Source organism: Chrysochloris asiatica, unplaced genomic scaffold (genome assembly GCF_000296735.1).
Source record: "Chrysochloris asiatica unplaced genomic scaffold, ChrAsi1.0 scaffold00042, whole genome shotgun sequence".
NCBI lineage: Eukaryota > Metazoa > Chordata > Mammalia > Afrosoricida > Chrysochloridae > Chrysochloris > Chrysochloris asiatica.
The window spans coordinates 13,828,711-13,848,534 of NW_006408560.1; the positions used below are offsets into that span (position 1 = coordinate 13,828,711).

The 19,824-nt window shown below is 47.4% G+C and overlaps 3 protein-coding genes across 5 annotated transcripts; 2 read left to right on the top strand and 1 right to left on the bottom strand.

The window, feature by feature from the left end:
• Positions 1-421: 421 nt before the first annotated feature.
• EFNA1 (ephrin-A1) lies at positions 422-6,055 on the top strand. Its single transcript, XM_006861530.1, has 5 exons — positions 422-664; positions 3,938-4,233; positions 5,473-5,538; positions 5,722-5,772; positions 5,943-6,055. Exons 1-5 carry the CDS (start codon positions 573-575, stop codon positions 6,053-6,055), a joined length of 618 nt encoding a protein of 205 aa, XP_006861592.1. The 5' UTR covers positions 422-572.
• A 3,254-nt stretch (positions 6,056-9,309) lies between these two features.
• Positions 9,310-11,385, top strand: SLC50A1 (solute carrier family 50 (sugar efflux transporter), member 1). Of its 3 annotated transcripts, XM_006861531.1 has the most exons (6): positions 9,310-9,389; positions 9,691-9,768; positions 9,902-10,025; positions 10,605-10,766; positions 11,087-11,206; positions 11,284-11,385. In XM_006861531.1, exons 1-6 carry the CDS (start codon positions 9,310-9,312, stop codon positions 11,383-11,385), a joined length of 666 nt encoding a protein of 221 aa, XP_006861593.1. The 3 variants fall into 3 exon arrangements, with proteins under 3 accessions (XP_006861593.1, XP_006861595.1, XP_006861594.1); XM_006861533.1 differs by lacking the exon at positions 10,605-10,766; XM_006861532.1 differs by lacking the exon at positions 9,310-9,389 and having other exon boundaries at positions 9,707-9,768; positions 10,623-10,766.
• A 1,021-nt stretch (positions 11,386-12,406) lies between these two features.
• DPM3 (dolichyl-phosphate mannosyltransferase polypeptide 3) lies at positions 12,407-12,688 on the bottom strand. Its single transcript, XM_006861534.1, has one exon. The coding sequence runs from the start codon at positions 12,686-12,688 to the stop codon at positions 12,407-12,409; it is 282 nt and encodes a 93-aa protein (XP_006861596.1).
• Between the last annotated feature and the right edge of the window lie 7,136 nt (positions 12,689-19,824).

A 19,824-nucleotide genomic window follows, 5' to 3' on the forward strand; every position in this document is an offset into this window, starting at 1 on the left:
GGGGGTGGGGGGTGGGACAGGAGTTGAAAGAAAGTGTGGGAACTCAGGCGCCCGACCTGTGGGTGCAAAGCTCGGGAATGGTGCGGCGGAGCAAATCAATAACCTTGCAATCTGCATGATCTGCGCTGGACCAGCAGAGCCCTGGATCTACGCGTTCGCAGACCCGCATGCACTATCCTTCCCTTTTCCCGCAAGCGAATAAACCCAAATCCACACCCGGCACAGGCCCACAAAGCTGCACACAGACCCACAACTGAGTGAACCTACAGCTCGGAGCAGATTTGTCCAAGACTACGCGCGCTACGCTCACTCCTGCAACCCGGTCCCCCTCCTCTTTGCTCTCTCCCCTCCTCCCGCTCCCTGCCCCCAGGCCCCGGGGCGGCCTCGCGCCGGGCGGAGCGGGGGCGGGGCGGGTGTCGGACGGCGCCGGCCCAAAAGGCGGAGTCGCCAATCCTAGAGGCCAGAGCTGTGAGCGCGGTGCAGGCTGCTGCGACGCAGAAAACCAGTCGGAGTCCGAACCCGGAGGAACCCCTCGTCCCTCGCCCCCGTCCTGCCTGGCCAGGCCCCGCGCTATGGAGTTCCTCTGGGCCCCTCTCTTGGGTCTGTGCTGCAGTCTGGCCGCTGCTGATCGTCACACCGTCTTCTGGAACAGTTCAAATCCCAAGTAAGCCCCTAGTCATCCGCTGGCAGCGCAGGCGCTGGTTAGCACTGCACCCCCCCCCCGCCCCCCGCCCCATCCAGAACAACTGTCGCGGGCCAGTCCCAGTCCTGAGAGCCTAGGGAAGGTGACCAGAGGCGGGAGGGATTGTGGGGATTTCCCTCTCCAGACGTCTCCCCTTTAAGTAGTAGCGTAGTAGGGCGCACCTCAGGACAGGAACCTGCCCGCGTCTACTTGCTTGGGCACTGTCGCTGCCCTTCCCTTCCTTCTACCTGGCACTCTAATTACTCATAAATTACGGACCCAAGTTGGGCAGTCACCTTCTACAAGCATGGACCACTCTCCTTGGCCACCTAGACTCTTGCTCTAGGTCCCCTACCATACAAGTCTTTGTGCCCCTCCTCGTTTGTCACTTAGGCATCTGCCTGTCTTGACTGACAGGTACCTGATGTGACATCTAGAGTGAGCCGAGTTCTCAACTATAATGCTAGAAGGAGCACTCAGGAAGGGCCTGGACTGCAAGCAGGAAGCTTTCCTTCTGTATTCCAAGTGACTGAAAAGCTCCTCACAAAGCTTTTTTTGAAGTGGCTTATGGGAGACTGAGGCTGTACATGGGTAGGTTGAGGGAGTCACCTGTTTATGAGGTTCAAGTCAGTAAAACTGAATCGATAGGGGGAAAGAGGTCTGGGAAAGGAGATTCAGAAGGAAGGGAAGGGGTTACTGAGGACCTGGGTAGGAAGGGGTTAATTTCCCCTGGGCAGGTTTAGGGCTGTGGGGCAAATTGTCCTGGGGGAGGAAGAAGCTTGGTCGGACCCTTTGTTCTTGCCCTTGAGCTTTCTGAAGTTAAGTGAATAATATTAGCTAGAAAACAGGAGACAGGAGTGAAGCGGGAGGAGCTGGGAGAGGAGAGTTAGGAAGCTTGGGGGTCATCAAAAACACCACTCAGTTTGGGCACCCCCCAACGCTAGCATGCCTCTATCCCATCCCTTGAACAATATATTGTACCAGCTTTCTCCGACCCTGTGGCATTGTCTGATTGGGGGGGGGGGTGTCTGTTGTCTGTGGCATGTTATGGCGTGTGGGAAAACAACCACCAAGCTGCCAACCCGAAAGGGCAATGCCCTTTTGCCCAGTAGGTTCTAGGGCAGCCTAGTCAGCTCTCGCCTGCCCCACTTCTTGTTGCCTGTTCTTGGCTTCCTTGACCCAATCTTGTCCTATTGGGAGAGAGCAAAGTCCCTGTTTATGCCCATGCCAGGTGTTGGCTGAAGAAGGAGGAGGGGACAGGAAACCATGAGTAGGGAGGGGGGACCCTGGCCTTTTCCGTTCCCAAGCTCCCAGGTTTCCTTTCTTTCAGGAAGGAGCCTCTTCCTTACCACCCCCCCTCCATGCCTTCCCTGACGCCGCTGCCCCTCTTTCCCAGATGGAGAGCAGGAGTCAAACTGGGGCTAAGTGGAGCAGATTGTACCCCCAGAAGGGGGTGATGGGTGCCCCACCAAGCACAGCTTCTGTCCAGTCCATCTGGCCACACACACACACACACACACACACACACACACTATCATATCCACAACTAAAGAGAAGCCAACAGCCCAGTGTTGAGTCCAGCCAGGCCAGACCCAGCTTGGGGGCAAAGATGAGGTGGCAGGGAACTGGGCGGGTGTGAGGTTGAGATGGGTGACTCAGGGCAGTGGGCATGGGTCCTGGGATCTTCAGGCCCTAGGCAGGGGCAGTGGAGTGAGAAGGGTGGTACCACTCTGGCTGGGACTGGCCTCGGTGCTGGAGCAGACTTGCTAGCCCCCTTTGCTTGGAGGACAGTACCCAACTTCAAATGGGCACTGTGCCACCCTCGGGTCCTGGAGGCTATCCACATTTACCAAGTAGATTTTCACAGGTTCTCCTGAGTGCTGGGCGGGAAGCAGAGGTGGATGAGGAATGAGTCAGTGCCCGTCACGGGAATTGGGGAAAGACGCCAGGCCCAGAGCTGAAATACCTGTTCCGAAATGGCTTCTATGTTTATCTCTCCAGAGAGGAATTTTAAAAGCCTCTCTCCGCTCCTCTCTCTCCCTCTCTCTCTTTTCCCCAAGGTGGGGGAGGGGCATGGTAAGCCTAGTTCCAGTGCTGACAGGCTCCTGCAAAGCCAGGCCGCTTAGGGGTACGCTGACTGGGCAGCAGGAACCCACCTCAGACGTCCTCTGGGTCCAAACACTGCCCTTCACTCACCCCCACCCCCACCCAGGAGCAAAGCTTTGGTTTGAAGCAAGTTGGCAGCCTACTCTGCTGAGTCTTTAGCTGGCTGCGCTTGGGGGAATTAGAGAAGCTGACCAGCTTGGAGAGCGGAGTGGAGGCACTTTCCCCCTTACTAGGACCCCACCCAGGCTGGAGCCAGGTGTCTGGAGCTGGGGGGAGGGGTGGGCAGTCAGGCTGGAGCTTGTGGGGCCTGGGGGAATGGGCTGGGGGAAGGGAGCGGGTTCCACCTTGGGAGGAGAGGAGGGGAGAGGCCTGCTCAGATCCCAGAACTCTGGCATATTTCTGGAACTCCTCTCCTGGGGAGGTGAAAGTGGGACTTTTGGAGATAAAAGTGTTTGGAGGTACTTTAAGAGAAGTGGGCAAGGAGACCTGGACACATATTTGAGTGGCTAGAAAGGGAGTGAAATGAATTGTGAATGTATTGATGTGAAGGAATTGATTAATGTAATTTAACTTAAAGGCTAGGCCTGGCCTGGCAATTTGGAGAAAGGGTGATGCTGGGAAATGGACTAGAATTACTGGACCATGGATGAGAACCAGGGGAGTAAAAGAGGTAAAGATAGAGATGTGTTGGGATAAAGGATTATCTGGATTCTGATCATAGTAGGGTCTCACCTCAGGTCTAAAAACATTTAAAGGAACAGCTGGTAGAATAGACTGGGAGAAATATTTATGAGTAGAAGGGGATTGATGATGAATGAGCTAAAAAAATATTTAGAAGTTCATCCTTGGGTAAATATCAAGGGGGTTATGAGAAGTGCTTTGATACTTGAAAGATACTGATTGGCTGCTATTTGGAGGATTAATGGGAAACAATGAAGGTGGGGAATGTGTGGAGATGGTGGGGAGATATTTAAGAGACCAAGAGCAGTAAATATTGGGAGTTGAGATTTTAGAAAAGTCATTCAGTGGCTGGTGCAGGAGTTGGAAATTATAGCATGAAATGTGAAGGGTCATGTAAACATGGAGGCTCAAGGTTCTGGTCCGGCTCCAGAATGACCACCTACTTCTTCCCTCTCTGTGCATGCGCAGGTTCTGGAATAATGATTACACGGTACACGTCCAGCTAAATGACTACCTGGACATCATCTGTCCACATTATGAAGATGACTCTGTGGCAGATGCTGCCATGGAGCAGTACACATTGTATTTGGTGGAGCATGAAGAATACCTGCTGTGCCAGCCCCAGTCCAAGGACCAGGTCCGCTGGAAGTGTAACCAGCCCAATGCCAAGCATGGCCCAGAGAAGCTGTCTGAGAAGTTCCAGCGCTTCACACCCTTCACCCTGGGCAAGGAGTTCAAAGAGGGACACAGCTACTACTACATGTGTGAGTGGACATGCCAAGGGACACAGCGAGCATGCTGCATATGCTTGGTGGAGAGTTAAGCGACTGAGTGTCTCTTCCAATCCTGGGATTCTATTATTATTAATTCATTCATAAATATGGAGTAAGCTTCTACTGTGTATTGGGGACTCTGCTTGGCATTACAGGCACAGCAACAAATAAAACTTTACAAAGTCACTGTCCTCAAGGAAGCTGGAAAGGGACACACATAGGTTAATAGATCATTAAGAGCAATGTAAAGTGGTAGACATGAGCGCATAGACCCTGGGGAAATAACCTGGTTACATGCCAGGCTATAGTGCTCAGAGAAGGTTTGCTTAGAAAGATGACGGTAGAGCTTAGAACAAGGGAAAAAGTTGGTTAGGCATGAGGTACAAATGCAAAGTGAACATGACATTGCCCAACCAGTTACTGTTGAGTTGTTGTTGTTGTTAAGTGCCATTGAGTCGGTTCCGACCCATAGCGACCCTGTATAGGGTTTCCGAGGGTGTAAATCTTTACGGGAGTAGAAAGCCTCATCTTTCTCCCGCTACTGTTGAGTAGACTCCATGTATGTGAGAGTAAACTGTGTTCCATATGGTTTTTAATGGCTGACTTTTCTGGAGTAGATCACAAGGCCTTTCTTGTGAGGAACCTCTGGGTGGACTGTGACCTCCAGCATTTCGGTCAGCAACCTAGCATTTATCTTTAGAGTACTTCCAATGATTCAGCCTGGCTGGAGTGGAAGAGACACAGGAAGTGATGAGAGAGGGGCTTGGGGAGTTGAGCAGGATAGATCATGGAGGGCCTAAGAAGTTCAAAGGAGTCAGGGCCTTATCCTGAGGGCACTGGGAACCCACTGGTAGATTTTAAGAGTCAAACGAGCAGCTTTGTGGAGAATGGATCCACGCCAGGATTCACTCTGGTAGAGTGAGGCAAGGGGAGTCTATAATGGTTCAGATAAGAGGATCATATTATGAAATTTTTACCCAATTTCAGGCATGGAGGGATGTAGGAAAAGAGCAGTATCTGGTTTTTTTTTTTCACTACCACCAAAGCTGAGGGTTTTCCAAAGAATGGGTGATTGGGCTGAATATTGGACAGAAAATGAGCAAAAACTAAGGAGTGTAAGAATCAGAGATTAAAAAAGAAAAGCAGAATTAGTAGGCACCAGAAGTATTAGGGGCTTATATTTTCTACAAACAAGATTCCTTCCTTAACATTCTGTGGTTTACCTTGCAGCTAAACCCATCTACCACCAAGAAGATCAGTGCTTGAGGTTAAAAGTGACCGTCAATGGCAAAACCAGTGAGTGTCAGGGCCCTATGGGCCTCCCTGTCAATGCCCACAGTTCCCTTTTCCATCTCTAAGTTGGGCCCAGTGTAATAATTCTGGGACCCTAGGGAAGTCCCACTGTCCAGTCCACCCAGTATTCCCACTCCTCCACCTTCCTGGTACAATAGCTCATCTACTGCCACTCTTGTCTTTCAGCTCATAGTCCTCAGGCCCATATCAATCCACAGGAAAAGAAACTTCCAGCAGGTGGGTAGCCAAAACACATTGGGCCTGAGGCCCATAGGGGGTCTGTGGAGGAGGTTGGGTGTAGGAAACTCCATGCCAGGCAGGAGCTGGAGAAATACCAATGGGCTGAGGGCCAGGATGCCAGCAGTGGCTCACTGACCACTGAGGGCCTTTGCTCTTTTATCTCGCAGATGACCCACAGGTGCAGGTTCTACATAGCATCGGTGACAGTGCTGCCCCTTGTCTCTTTCCATTTGCCTGGGCTGTGTTGCTTCTGCCACTTCTGCTGCTGCAAGCCCCGTGAAGGTGAACACCACACTTGGCTTAAGGATTGGCATTGAACTGAGGAGCTAGGGGCAAACACCCCTCACCTGTCTTGTGACAGCTCCTAAAGCCCCAGCCTTGGGAATCACTCCCACCTCATGCACAAGCTGCTACCCAGCAGCCTCAAAACGGGTCAGTATTAAGGAGTTCAGCAAGCCTGGCAATGCCATCCTTGCCTCCACCTCAGAGGGATGGAAAAAGAAGTGGAGAAAGCGCTTCTTCAACGTTCCTGCCTTTAAACCAAAGAAGCAAGCTGTGCAGACATGACCCCTACAAGGGCCCAGGGGAAACTGAGCCTGGGGTCATGTAAATGGACAGGTGAATACCAAGCTTGGCAGAGACACCCTTCCCAGAGAGAGCCAGGATGGACTGACTGAAGGAAAATCCAGCAACAGTTTCCTGCTTGGGAGCCAGGAACAGGAGAAGCAACATGTTTGGGCTGACCCAACATCGCCCCAAAAGACTTCTATCTCTGGAGCTACCACAGGAAGGTTTGTAGCCGGGCACTGCATCCTTTCCTCATCCCAGGGGCAGCACGCCCCAGAACTGTGCCAGCAGGGGGGCTGTGCCACCCTGTTCTTTGTAGCTGGAAGGGCCGTGCCCACGTGTACCAAGTCTGCCTAGATTGTAGCCTGAAGGGCAGGGCCCACATGTACAGTATCTGTATATAAATTTCCTATATGTGTGTTTGTGCTAATTTCTACAACTGGAGTTTTTATACAGTGTTCTTTGTCTCAGAATAAAGTCATGTGTTTATTTTTGGGGTTTTCTTTTTTGGACATCCTCTTTCTGCTCTGTCATACTAGCTGATTCAGTCTAAAACATTGAATCCCTATTATGTGTGAGGCCCTGCACTAGACCTGTAGCAACTGGGTTTTAATTCCTTTACTTGTCTCTAAAGGACAAGTGCCCCTGCCAGGCCAAAAGGATAGGGGTTTCCTCTGAGGGGTGCCCAGGGCAGGAGTGGAACACAATAGTTTCTCAGGTTCTAGGCTGCACTCCAATTTGCAAGTTCTTGCCCAACCTCTGCTCCACTCCCACCCCCTCAGCACTAGGCTCTGGCTTATGGTTCAGGCACTCATGCTGCTTGGGTGAGTCAGGGCAGCCACTTAAGGGAACGCCAGCTGAGGCATGCGGCCCCGCCCCACCAGTAGAGACGTGTAGGAGGCTGGGAGGGAAAGTTCCCAGCAGTATGGAGGTTGGACCGGGGCAGGGGTGAGGAACCTTTTTTCTGCCAAAATGTGTAACATCATTCATGGTCCATACCAAATTTTCAATTTCAAAATTAGCCTGCTATATTTGATCAAGCATTTAATTAACTCACCCCCAGTCCCTGGAGAAGGATATCATGTTTGGTAAAGTGGAGGGTCAGAGAAAAAGAGGAAGACCCCCAACTAGATGGAATGGCACTGTGGCAGCAGCAATGGGTTCAAACATAGTAAAGATAGTGAGGTTGGCACAGGACTAGGCAGTATTGTTCTGTTGAACATAGGGTAGACTTGGTACCGACTCAATGGCACCTAACATTAACAAAAGTAATAGCTGGAACTGCCGTTGCCTTGGCAGGGCCAGACAAAAGATTTCTAGGGCCTTATATGGAGTCCTGGTGTGGCGCTGTAGGTTAATGCGCCAGACTGCAAAGCCGTTTGAACTGCAAGGTTGGCGGTTCAAGCTCACCAGCTGCTCTTCGGAAACCCTACACAGAGTCGCTATGGGTCGGGATCGGGTCGGGATCGACTCCATGGCACTTAACAATAACAACAATATGGCCCACAGGCCGATGTTGCCCCACCCCTGGACTAGAGGGTCAGTGACTGGATTCAGTGGATTAGACAAATCATGTAAAGTTGATAGTATGGCTGAAGGAAGAAGGTATCTGACCAAGGCTTGTTGAGTTCCAGTAATTGCTGGGAAGAGGATTAACAAAGGCTTCAGAAAACTTGGGGAGGTAGGGAGAATCTCAAACCCTGGGAAAATGAGGTTCTGAATTAGTGCTCTGGATCTCTGGATGGGAGCAAGTTGCCTTCTGGATGGGTCTTGCAATATTTTATTTTGTAGTCTGCCCCATAGGCACTGGCCTTCTGGAGTAGGGCAGTTGAGAGACCATCTAAGGTATGACATGTTCTCTGGGTGCCACTTGAAAAAGGGAGCCACTGAGCAGTTTTTTGGTCTTATATGATTTTAAAAAAACAACTATTGTGAGTTGGGTGAGCAGATAATTCATATTACATTCAACAATCTATACACATTTGTTTCATCTCATTGATTTGAGCACTTTCTATTAACCATGCAGTTTCTATTGCTAACTGTGATAGATCATTCAGCAAGTTAAAACTAAAACCTTCTTATTTGAGAGCCTCATGAGTCAAAACAGACTGATCTTGTTCTGCTACTTGCAGAAAGATGAAACCGAAAAAAAAAATGAGTACATCATGGACTAGTTTTCATCAGTGGAAGTAAGGAAGATGAAGTGGTGACTTTCTTATAGTGTCATAGTGTGTTAAGTAAAACAGTAAGAAGCTTGACTTTGTATTTTTTAGCTAATTTAGCAAAGAGAATGCAGTGGCTCCATACAATAAGCACTCAGACTGTGAACCACAACGTTGGCGGTTCAAGCTCACCAGCCACTCCTCAGGAGAAAGATGAGTTTTTCTGCTCTCACAAAGATGAAAAGCCTCAGAATTCCTATACATAGTCACTATGGAGTTCTGGTGTGGCGCTGAAGAATATGCAGTGTACTGCTAACTGAAAGGTCAGCGGTTCAAACCCACCCAGCTGCTCCTTGGAAACACTATAAAGTGTCGCTATGACAACATTAGGGTAAAGTGATCTAAAAGATGGGTTTCAGATGTTTGGGCAAGGGCACAATTTCACTGTTTGCCATAGTTGCTATTTTCCACAGATATATCTCTGACTGAAGTGATCTGTAATAGAACTGCTACAGGTATGGGGACAAATCTGAGGACTCACAGGACCAGGACCAACCACGGAATACCAACAACCCGCAGGCGGCGGGTCAGCCCCAGCCAGGATTTGCGCTCCGCGAGACTGGACCTAAGTTCCGGTTTGGCATTCTAGGGGCAGGCAGAGTTCCGGTTCGGTTTCCGGGAGGGACTGCCTGAGCGTGCGGGGGTGGAGTCCGGTGCGCGAAGGGGGCGGAGCTCTAGCTTCGCCCGCCCAATGCTGAGCTAACTGGGGCGCTACAGACTGGCCCCGGATTTGTCTCTCGGAGGCATGGAGCCGGGCACCGTGGTCGACTCGCTCCTTTCTGGAGCCTGTGTGTTCTTCACCCTCGGCATGTTCTCCACCGGCCTGTGAGAGCACTGCCGGGCTGGGCTGGGGCTGGACCAGGAAGTCAGGAAAGAAGAGAAGGGCAGAACTTGACCGCAGCCCCAGGCTACATCGGGGACCCAGAGTCAAAGTGAAATCGGGTCGAGGGGACCGGGAAACAAGGGCGTGGCTTGGTTTGGGAATGAAAGCAAGAGAGCTGAGAGGGGTCGGGAGACTGGAGGACCCTGGGGCTCTGCGGTTGTACGGGAGGATGACAGGCATCGGGTATCTAGACCCCCTAGCACCTTCTTACCCTTCACATCTCCCTTCGGGGCCCCGTTGCAGCTCGGACCTCAGACACATGCGGGTGACTCGGAGCGTGGACAGCGTCCAGTTCCTGCCCTTTCTCACCACGGATGTCAAGTGAGAGGGACGATGACCACGGCGGGAAAGGGAGGTAGGGGAGGGGTGGAGAAGAGGCACGTAAAGGAGGACCCTTGAATCTTCCTCCCCCACCCAACCCCCACATGCTATGACTCTACTCTCTACCCTGCAGCAACCTGAGCTGGCTGAGTTATGGGGTCTTGAAGGGAGACGGGACCCTCATCGTCGTCAACGTTGTGGGCGCTGTGCTTCAGACCTTGTACATTTTGGTGTATCTGCACTACTGCCCTCGGAAGGTAGAGGCCCTCCCTGAAACCACCACTGGCAGAGCAAACACTCTTCCTAGAAGACTAACAGGCTGGCACTGTTACCATTTCCTGGAAGGCCCCTCTAGCCCCTTCTGTCTCCCTGAAGCCAGATTTCTGAGACTCACATAGTGTCCCCAAATCTGGCAAGGCTCCTTAGCTGTGCTTCTCTCGATGGTTTCTGTACTGCCCTGAGCTTCTGACCAACAAGCTGAGGAAATGGCTTTATCTCTGATAGCTCCTTTAGAGGTAGGGCCAGTGACAGAGAATGAGATGATTGGCTCTACCTCCTCATTCAGTTACATAAGCATTTATTAAGCTCCTACTGTGTGTACTGAGCTCACAAAGTACCTTTCCCTCCCCAAGAGATCTCCAGTGTTATGGGTGGCTCAAACATAATTTCAAGTCACTGGTGAGAAGGAGGCTGTGACAATTGCAATACTGGAGACTTGGACAAAGGTTGGCTTCCCGTGGGAGGATGGGAGAGGGCAGGCAGGATGAATTCATTTTAGCAGGATCAAGAGTGGACTCCTGGCACATCTAGAAGTAAGGCTGCTCTCTCCCCTGCAGCAAGCCTTGCTCCTTCAGACTGCAAGCCTGCTGGGAGTCCTTCTCCTGGGTTGTGGCTATTTTTGGCTCATGGTGCCTGACCCTGACACCCGGCTTCAGCAGCTGGGCCTCTTCTGCAGTGTCTTCACCATCAGCATGTACCTCTCACCATTGGCTGACTTGGTGAGTGGGGGTGTCCAAGGAGATGGGATAGATACAAAGGGCCAGGCTTCCATAGCCAGGGACTGTGATTTATCCCCCAGAGGAAGGGGAGACCCAAATCCTGGGAGGAGAGTCACAGAGTGGGTAAGTAGAAGACATAAAGGAAGGGTTAAGTGATAGAAGATGAAAACATTATGTTTAATCTTTTTCCTGAGGAAATTTTTAGGCTAGACGAAAGCTTTACTGTGTGTCTAGAATAGAAGTGGGACCTCACTGCACAGAAACACTGGGAAGGCATTGCTGGCCTCTGACCAGGGCTTTTCGTCCATCCTTTTCCACAGGCCAAGGTCATTAAGACTCAATCAACTCAGCGTCTCTCCTACTCACTCACCATCGCCACCCTCCTTACCTCTGCCTCCTGGACACTCTATGGGTTTCGACTCAAAGATCCCTACATCATGGTAAGAACAGGGATGGGATAACAAGTGTGCAAGGTGGAAAACCAGCTCCTATCTTCATAGTGGCCTTATGATTTCAGGTGCCCAACCTTCCAGGAATCTTCACCAGCTTCATCCGCCTTTGGCTTTTCTGGAAATATCCTCAGGAACAAGACAAGAACTATCGACTCTTGCAAACCTGAGGCATCTCACCTGACCACTGGCCACCTTAATGGCAACCTAATACCAAAGAGAGCCCATTATTTCAGCATTCCTGATGACCATCCCCACTGGTGTAGTGGTTTGTGGAAAAGAAAAAGGGATGATTTTGTGAATAGAGGAACCAAAGAACTTTACTTAGAAGCAGGGGTGGGACATGGAAGATTAATTGTTTTTATTTTTTAGAGATATTATTTTTTCATTTTGGAGGTTTGGGTGGATGATAGCTTTAGAACGTGCCTTAAAATAAATTGTTCTTCACCACTGCCATCATGGTTAATTCTCTATTTGGTGATTCACAACCTGGCTGGTTTGGTGAAGGATAGTGACAAAGTGGTTATATTGGCAGGGCAGGGGTGTGTTGCCTGATCCACAGCTATTTTAGGGCTGATAGGATAGGCTCAAGAGTCCCTGGGTGGTGCAAATGGTTAAATGCTCAACTACTGTCCCCAAAACTGGTCTGAACCCACCCAGATGTGTCTCAGAAGACAGGCCTGGTGATCTGCTTCCCAATGTTCACAGCCTTCAAAACCATATGGAGCATTTCTACTCTGCAACACATGGTGGGGCCATGAGTTGGAATCAATTGAACTGCAATTAACAACAAGAAGAATTTGCTCAGTAAAGGTATCTGAAAAAAATAAAGATGTTGTAAAAAACAGAAAAGACTCAAAAGGAATGGAGTTTGGCTTTTATTGAGGAGAATACAGGTTAGGCAAGACGTAATTTCTGACGGGGTTAAAAAGACCAGGAAAGTGGGATGACATTATAATTCTGAGAGCTTTTGAGATCGTTGCCTCCTTCAGTCCAAAACAGGGGGATGCCAGCAGAATGTACAAATAAAGGCTGATATGATCTCAGCAAGCTGGAACCGCTCACTTCTCCACTGCAGGTGCACATCCCTAATCACATACTCCACATTCAAACTGAACAACATCAAAAATGAAATTGCTCATTAATGGGGGTTGGGAGGGACAGCTGCCCAGGCAGGATTGGGGGAGGGTTTTAGAAGCGCAGGCCCTTTCGGGCCAAATCGGCCCGGGCCTCCTGGATCTGGGTCTGCAGCTCCAGGGCGGCGTCCTCGCAGTCATGAAACGTGGCCACGCGATAGCCCACGGTGCCCAGGGCAAAGCATCCAACGGTCACTAACAAGTAGGCAGGCAATGGCCACAGGACCTCCCGGCAGGTCAAGGGCAGCTCCAGGCCTAGGGTGGGGCCCATGGTCAGAGCCGCCCAGGTGGATCCAAGGAGGGCCAGCCCCCACAGCCACTGCGCTAGCTTCGTCATGGTCCCTGTGGGAAGAGAAAACAAAGCTCGGATTCCCTTCCACCCCGTCATCCCCTGGGCATTTAACACCTATTCCCAATCCTCACTCACCTACAGTCCGGACCACCTAACCTTAGCTTCGCTCCTCGGTGATTCTCGCTGTCCTCTCCCTCTCCATTCAGTTTTCAACCTACACTTACCTCTCTGCCCTGCGTCTGCCTTTCCTCGCGGGGCTCAGACGTCAGGATCCAGAAGTCCTCTAGGGCGCATGCTCTGCTTCTGCGCGGTCTTCTGGGAAATGTAGTCTTTCTTCGTGGAGTTACTTGGTGGACTCACAGCTGCTGTCCTCCCCAAAGTGATTTCAGTAAATGCTGCAAACCCATTGCTGACCCCGGAGCGGCTTTGCGTCGGCTCCCCTAGATCCGGGTTTTGCTTCAAACCTGCGCTGCTACCATATGGCTTGGGACCTGTATTGTTAAGTGATGTCGAGCCAGTTCTGTCTCATAGCAACCCTGTATAAGACTTCCAAGGAGCAGTCGGTGGGTTTAAACCACTAACCAGCAGTCCAAGGCTGATCCTACAGTGCCACACCAGGTCTCCATAGAAAGCCTGGGAACATCATTATATCTTACAACAAAGTAGGGACATAATACTGTTTCCCCTAAACCCAGTTCTCTAACACAGGAGTCCCATTTAGTCATTCAGTCACTCATTTGCTAACTTGTTCTTTCATTAGTTTATTCACTGGAACATTTTTCTAGCGCCATGACAGACTGGAAGGGATAAGCACTGGACTGCTCACCACAAGATCATCAGTTCAAGCCTACCAGCCGATCTAGTTAGAAGATGAGGTTTTCTGCTCCAATAAAGGTTAACAGTCTGGGAAAACCTATACAGAGTCTCTATAAGTTGAAACAGATTCAGTAGCACCTAACAGCAATGGCAGACTGGGGTTATAAAGCTGTCCTCTTGTCTTAGGGTAGAGGGAGGAAGCAAGCAGATACATTGATAACTAACCATGATGCCTCCAGGTAAGTATTAGAACATAAATTGTCATGTTTTAAAAAAAGAATCCAACCAAAAAAGCTTGAAGCCAAAGGAAGAAGGAGTCCAGGGGGTTTACCTTTAAGAGGAAAAAGACAGGCAGGCAGGGGGACTGGAGGGACAGAGGGGAACAGGAATTACCTGATGTATTTAAAGAAAATTAAAGGTATATTCTTCTCTAAAAATTTTGGGGATGAAAACCAAGTAAAACAAAAGGTCAGACAATCATCAACTTCTTGGTACACAAAGAGGTTTGGTGGGTTTTTTAAAGGCAAGAGAATTGATAAAGCCTGTCTGAAAAAAGACTACACCAGGAACACACCTGTAGTTGGACAGAGCTGGGTTTGCTACTGTAAAGAAAAGCACACACAAAAGAAACAGAGTCATTACAGAATACGGGAAAGGGTATAATTTAGGTGGAATCCTGGGTAGTGCAAAATGTTAACAATCTCCATTGCTAATGAAAAGTTTAGAAGTTTGAGTCCACTCAAAGACACCTTGGAAGAAAGGCCTGGCAACCTGATTCCAAAAGATCACAGCAACTGAAACTCTGATGGAGGGAACATCTACTGTGGCACCTATGTGGGGGTCACCATGAATCAGTCAACTGAACAGCAATTAGTTTAAGTTTAGGTAAAATTTAAATGAAGCAATGTTTTGATAGATTCAAAGGAAAACATGAGAGCAAGTAAAAGAATCAACAACAAACCAGGCTGAGAAGTGGACTCAAGGTCCTATGGAAACTGTAAAATTAGGATAAATGTGGAATGTTGTATCCAAAAACCCATTATTTGAAGCTTGGCACCTAGGTTGGAAATTGAGGCTGCCTCTCTGGGTCACAGAAACCAACATGGCTCAGATCTCCAGGCAAGAGTGGAATATTCCATTCTCACATATGTGATTTCAAACAGCAAAGTCTGTGACTGTCTCTGATTTTATAGAATGAGGTTTCTCAATCTGATGTCCTGGATGTGAATTAACAAAAGCCATTTTTACAGCTTCACAGAATCTTACTATAAACACTACAGAGTTCAACCATGAGGAATATGTTCAGTAATAATGTTTATATAACAATGTAAACACTGAACAGTGATTTAACCAAAAAATTAGGATATATTTACATTCAGCAGGCAGGGGTAGGTTTTAGTTTCATTTCATTTTCCACAGACTTTTTGAAGTACCCTCATGTGGCTGCTAACTGCTTGGAGGTTTGAGTCCACCCAGAAGCACCACAGAACACAGGCCTGGTAATCTACTTTCTACAAATCAGTCACTGCATCAAGGCAAGGAAAGCCAGCCCATAAGGGAAACCCCCCTTCCAAGGCTGAAACTCAAAGGGAACCCGCAAACAGTCAGGTATGCTTGCTGGTGATTACCTAGGTCTACTTGTGAGTGAAAGTGGGGGAAATGCAACAATGAAGACATGGGCTGAGTTTGACCATGTTCCATTAACACCCGTTTACCTCAAGATGAGAGAGAAGAGGAAGGCCTGGCTGGTCTGAAGTTTAAGGAGATGTGTGAACTCCTGAGCACATGGGCACAGTCCTAGCCACTGAGGCTAGAGCTGAGAGTGAAAGGGAGGCATGTGTGAACTCCCAAACTTGAAGCTAGTAACCATTGGACCTATCTTGGATGGTTAACTGACCAAAAAATCGACAAGATGAAGATAAAGATGCTTGATATTGTGAGCAAATGTAAATTGCTACAATTTGATGAACTAGATCTTACCTATAGATGCAGTTGTTCAAAATTCCAACTGGAATGAAAGGACTCTTCATACCAAGGAATAATCTTGTTTCATCAGTACACCGGGTTGATTTGTTATTGTAGTGGTTAGGTACCATCAAGTTGGTACCAACTCAGAGCGACCATATGCACAACAAAACAAAACACTGCCAGGTCCTGTGCCAATTTCACAATCATTGCTATGCTTGAGCTCATTGCTGTTACCACTGTGCCAATCCATCTCATTAGGAGTCTTCCTCTTTTTCCCCAACCCTTCACTTTACTAAGCATGATGTCCTCTTCTAAGGACTGGTCCCTCCCAATAATATGTCCCAAGTATAAGAGATGAAGTCTGGCCATCCTGGCTTCTAAGGAGCACTCTGTTTGTACTTCTTCCAACACAGATTTGTTTGTTCTTTTGGCAGTCCAAGGTACTTTTAGTATTCTCCTCCAATACCATAACTCAAATACATCAGTTCTTCTACAGTCTTCCTTATTCACTGTCCAACTTTCACATGCATATGAGGCTTTTGAAAATACCATGGCTTGAATCAGGCACACCTTAGTCCTCAAATTGACATCTTTGCTCTTGAACACTTTAAAGAGGTCTTGTGCAGCAGATTTTCCTATGTAAAACGTCATTAATTTCTTGACAGCTACTTCCATGAGTGTTGATGGTTAATCTGAGAAAAATGAAGTCTTTGACAACCTCAATTTTTTATCCATTTATCTTGATGTTATTTATTGCTCCAGTGGTGAGGATTTTTGTTTTCTTTACATTGAAATGCAACCCATACTGAAGGCTGTGCTCTTTGATCTTCATCAGTAAGTATTTTAAGCCCTCTTTGCTTTCAGCAAGTAAGGTAGTATCATTTACATATTGCAGGTTGTTTATGAGCCTTCCTCAGGTCCTGATGCCACATTCTTCTTCATATAATCCATCTTCTCAGATTATTTGTTCAGCATACAGATTGTATAAGTGTGGTGAAAGAATATAACCCTGGCGCACAGCTTTCCTCATTTGAAACCATTCAGTGTTCCCTTGTTCTGTACAAACAAATGCCTCTTGGTCTAAGTACAGTTTCCTCATGAGCACGATTAAATGTTACAGAATACTCATTTTCTGCAATGTTATCCATAGATTGTCATGATCGACACAATTGAAAGTCTTTGAGTCATCAGTGAAGCGCAGGTGAACATCTTTCAGGTATTCTCTGCTTTCAGCCAAGATTCATCTGATGTCAGCAATGATATCCCTCATTCCACGTCCTCTTCTAAAACCGGATTGAACCTCAGGCAGTTCTCTGTCAATGTACTATTGCAGCATTTAATAATTATCTTTAGCAAAATTTTACTTGCATGGAATATCAAAGGTATTGTCTGATGATTTCTGCATTCCATTGAGTCACTTCTCTTTGGAATGGGCACAAATACAGATCTCTTCCAATCACTTGGCCAGGTAGCTGTCTTGCAAATTTTTTTTACATATTTGAGTACGTTCCTCCAGTGCCACATCAGTTTGTTGAAATATTTCTATTTGTATTCCCGGTTCCCTGTTCTTTTCCAATGCCTTCAATGTTCCTTGGGCTTCTTCCTTCAGTATCACTGGCTGTTGTTCATGTGCTACCTCTTGAAATTGTTTTGCAGAATATGTCCTTAGGACACTTAAATAAATATATATTTTTTGTTTTGTACGTGGACATCAAATATTTTTGCCTTGTTCATTTATAAAATCTAAGATGTAAAAGGGAAGCCGTAGGGAGGAAGCAGGGTTGTTGCAGAGAGGGAATTGTAATCATTGAGATGAAATGAGGCGTATAATTTGTTGAATGTAAAGCTGATGATCCTGTCTGTTAACCTCTACTCAATTCACAATAAAAAGTTAAAACAAACAAACAAACAAACATCAGCCACTGAAAATGCTATGGAGCCCAGTTCTACTCGGACACACATGGGATTACCATGAGTCAGAATTGGCTGGACGACAACTGGTTTTTGTTTGTTTTTTAATGAGGGAAGAGAGATGCGGACTGTAGATGTCTTGGGACCTATAAAACAAAACCCAAGACCCCTGCTATGTAAAATTTAAGTCCACAGCCCCATCTTCCCCCAGATCCTACTGGCTGTTCAGTCAGGCCTCCCTGGTGACAGTGCCTTCCAGATGGTAGCACAGTTCAGATCTGGACATCATTGTTGCAGATTTAGAAATTATATTTTCTTAACTCAGAGTAGGCTTGGCCTTAGAAGACTGACTGTCACTCCTTAGAAAAGTTATGGGGAGCGGGGGGAAGATAATGAAGAGGGGCTTGCGCCACCAAACATAGAGATAGATCATTATAATCAGCTACAGAAGAAACATTCATCAAGGGATGATTATGTGTCCTGTCCTGTGCGACACTGTCATGTCTCATTTTCATAACAGCTCCAATGGGTACTTTTATGTCTCCATCTATAGTTGAGGAAATCAAGATGCTCAAAGGGCAAAAGGTAAGTAACTTGCTCAAGGTCATACAGATAGTAAGCAGCAGAATTTGCTTTATCCAAATCAAAGTTGTGTTCTCAGCAATTTCACTCTATTGTGTTGGGATGACTGGTACAGGAGTGGGCAGATGAGAATCATCAGAATAACTGATATTCATTGATTACTATGTGCTGGACACTGTGAAGTGCTTTGTATTATCTCATTTAATCTGCACAGTAACCCTATGAAGTAGGTACTATTATTATTCCTACTTTTTAGATGAGGAAACTGAGGCACAACCCAGACAATGTGACTCCAGAGTTTGCATACTTTACCACTACTATAGTGCCTCCCTCCCTGGGTCAATGGCACAGACTAGAGAGTGAAGAAATAGAGCAAGCATACATAGAAGAATAGCTTATGGCAGAGACAACATGTCCAGTAAGTAAGGAAAACAGTTTTAAAGCATTTGCAACTATCTTGGTGGTGGTGGTTTGTGTGCCGTGGAGTCAGTTCCGTCTCATAGCAACACTGTACAGGGTTTCCGAGACTGTAAATCGTTACGGGAGCAGAACGCCTCATCTTTCTCCCACGGAATAGCTAGTAGTTTCAAACTGCTGACCTTGTAGTTTGCAGTCCAATTCGTAACCACTACGCTACCAGAGCTCCTATCTTATCATTTGAAAAATAAGTTAGATTTCAACTTTATACTTTATAACAAAAGTAAGTCCCAGTACATTAAAAAGTACGTTACTAAATTATAAATTAATATAAAAAATGAACCCCTAAATATGTTACAAGGACAAGTGGGCACATATTTCTCTAATTTTGAACTTAAACACTGTGTCTTTCATGCAGCCTCCATGCCCTTTGTGCTGCTCACAGGATTCCTCCCCTTTGGCCTCCTTTGTGCTCCCAGACTCTTGTTTATAGATGGCCCTTACTGTGTTGAGAGTTTTTGTTTGCCTGCTTTGTCCCAAGACCAAGTGCCTAAGCGCACTGTGGGAAACTCAGCAGGCATTGTGTAAAAAAACGTGAGATGAGGGAGGTAAGAAAGGACAGGTTAGCAGCTGATGGTTTCAAGGAAAACTGTCCCAGAAACATAACTTTTCCATAGATGCCTATCTGCCAGACACAAAGTCTTTGGCCTTGGACAGCACTGGACAAAGCCAACATACAAGGGGGCTTCAAAAAGTTTGTAGAAAAATTGAATAAAAAAAAATGGAATTTTTTCACAAACTTTTTGAAGCCCTCTCATATTCTTATGAGGTGTGCAGTGGCTCTACAGCAGGGGTGGGAAACCTTTTTTCTGCCAAAATTTATAACATCATTCACAGGCCATATAAAATTATCAACTTAAAAATTAGGCTACTGTATTTGGTTAAAGATTTCATTAACTCACTCAATGTAATGGCTGGAATTGTGGTTGCTTTGATAGGGCCAGACCAAAAGTTTTCCAGGGCCTTAAGACATTCCGAACCACCCCTGTTCTAGAGGATAAGCACCAGTCTTCAAACCACAAAGTTGATGATTCGAGCCCACCAGCCACTTTGTGGGAGAAAGATGAGGCTTTCTGCTCCTGCAAAGATTTATATCCTCAGAAACTCTATAGGGTTGCTGTGAGTTGGAACTGACTTGAGGGCCCTTAACAACAACATATTCTTATGGTCTAACTCCTCTTTTCAATCTCTTTGCAGATCATCACCCTCCTCCTGCCCCACCTGAATGCAGTACCATGAAGATAGCAGCAGAGGCTATCCGGCAGATAAGGCCTGTGTCCTGGGTACCACACTCAGAGGGGGACACCACTAAGCAGTTTCCATTAACCATTGTGTTTTCCTTCACCAACTGTGAGATAGCTTTCTGCAAGCTTTATATTTGAGCTAGACCATGAAAAAGAAAAAAAGTGAAAATCGTTTTTGAGTTG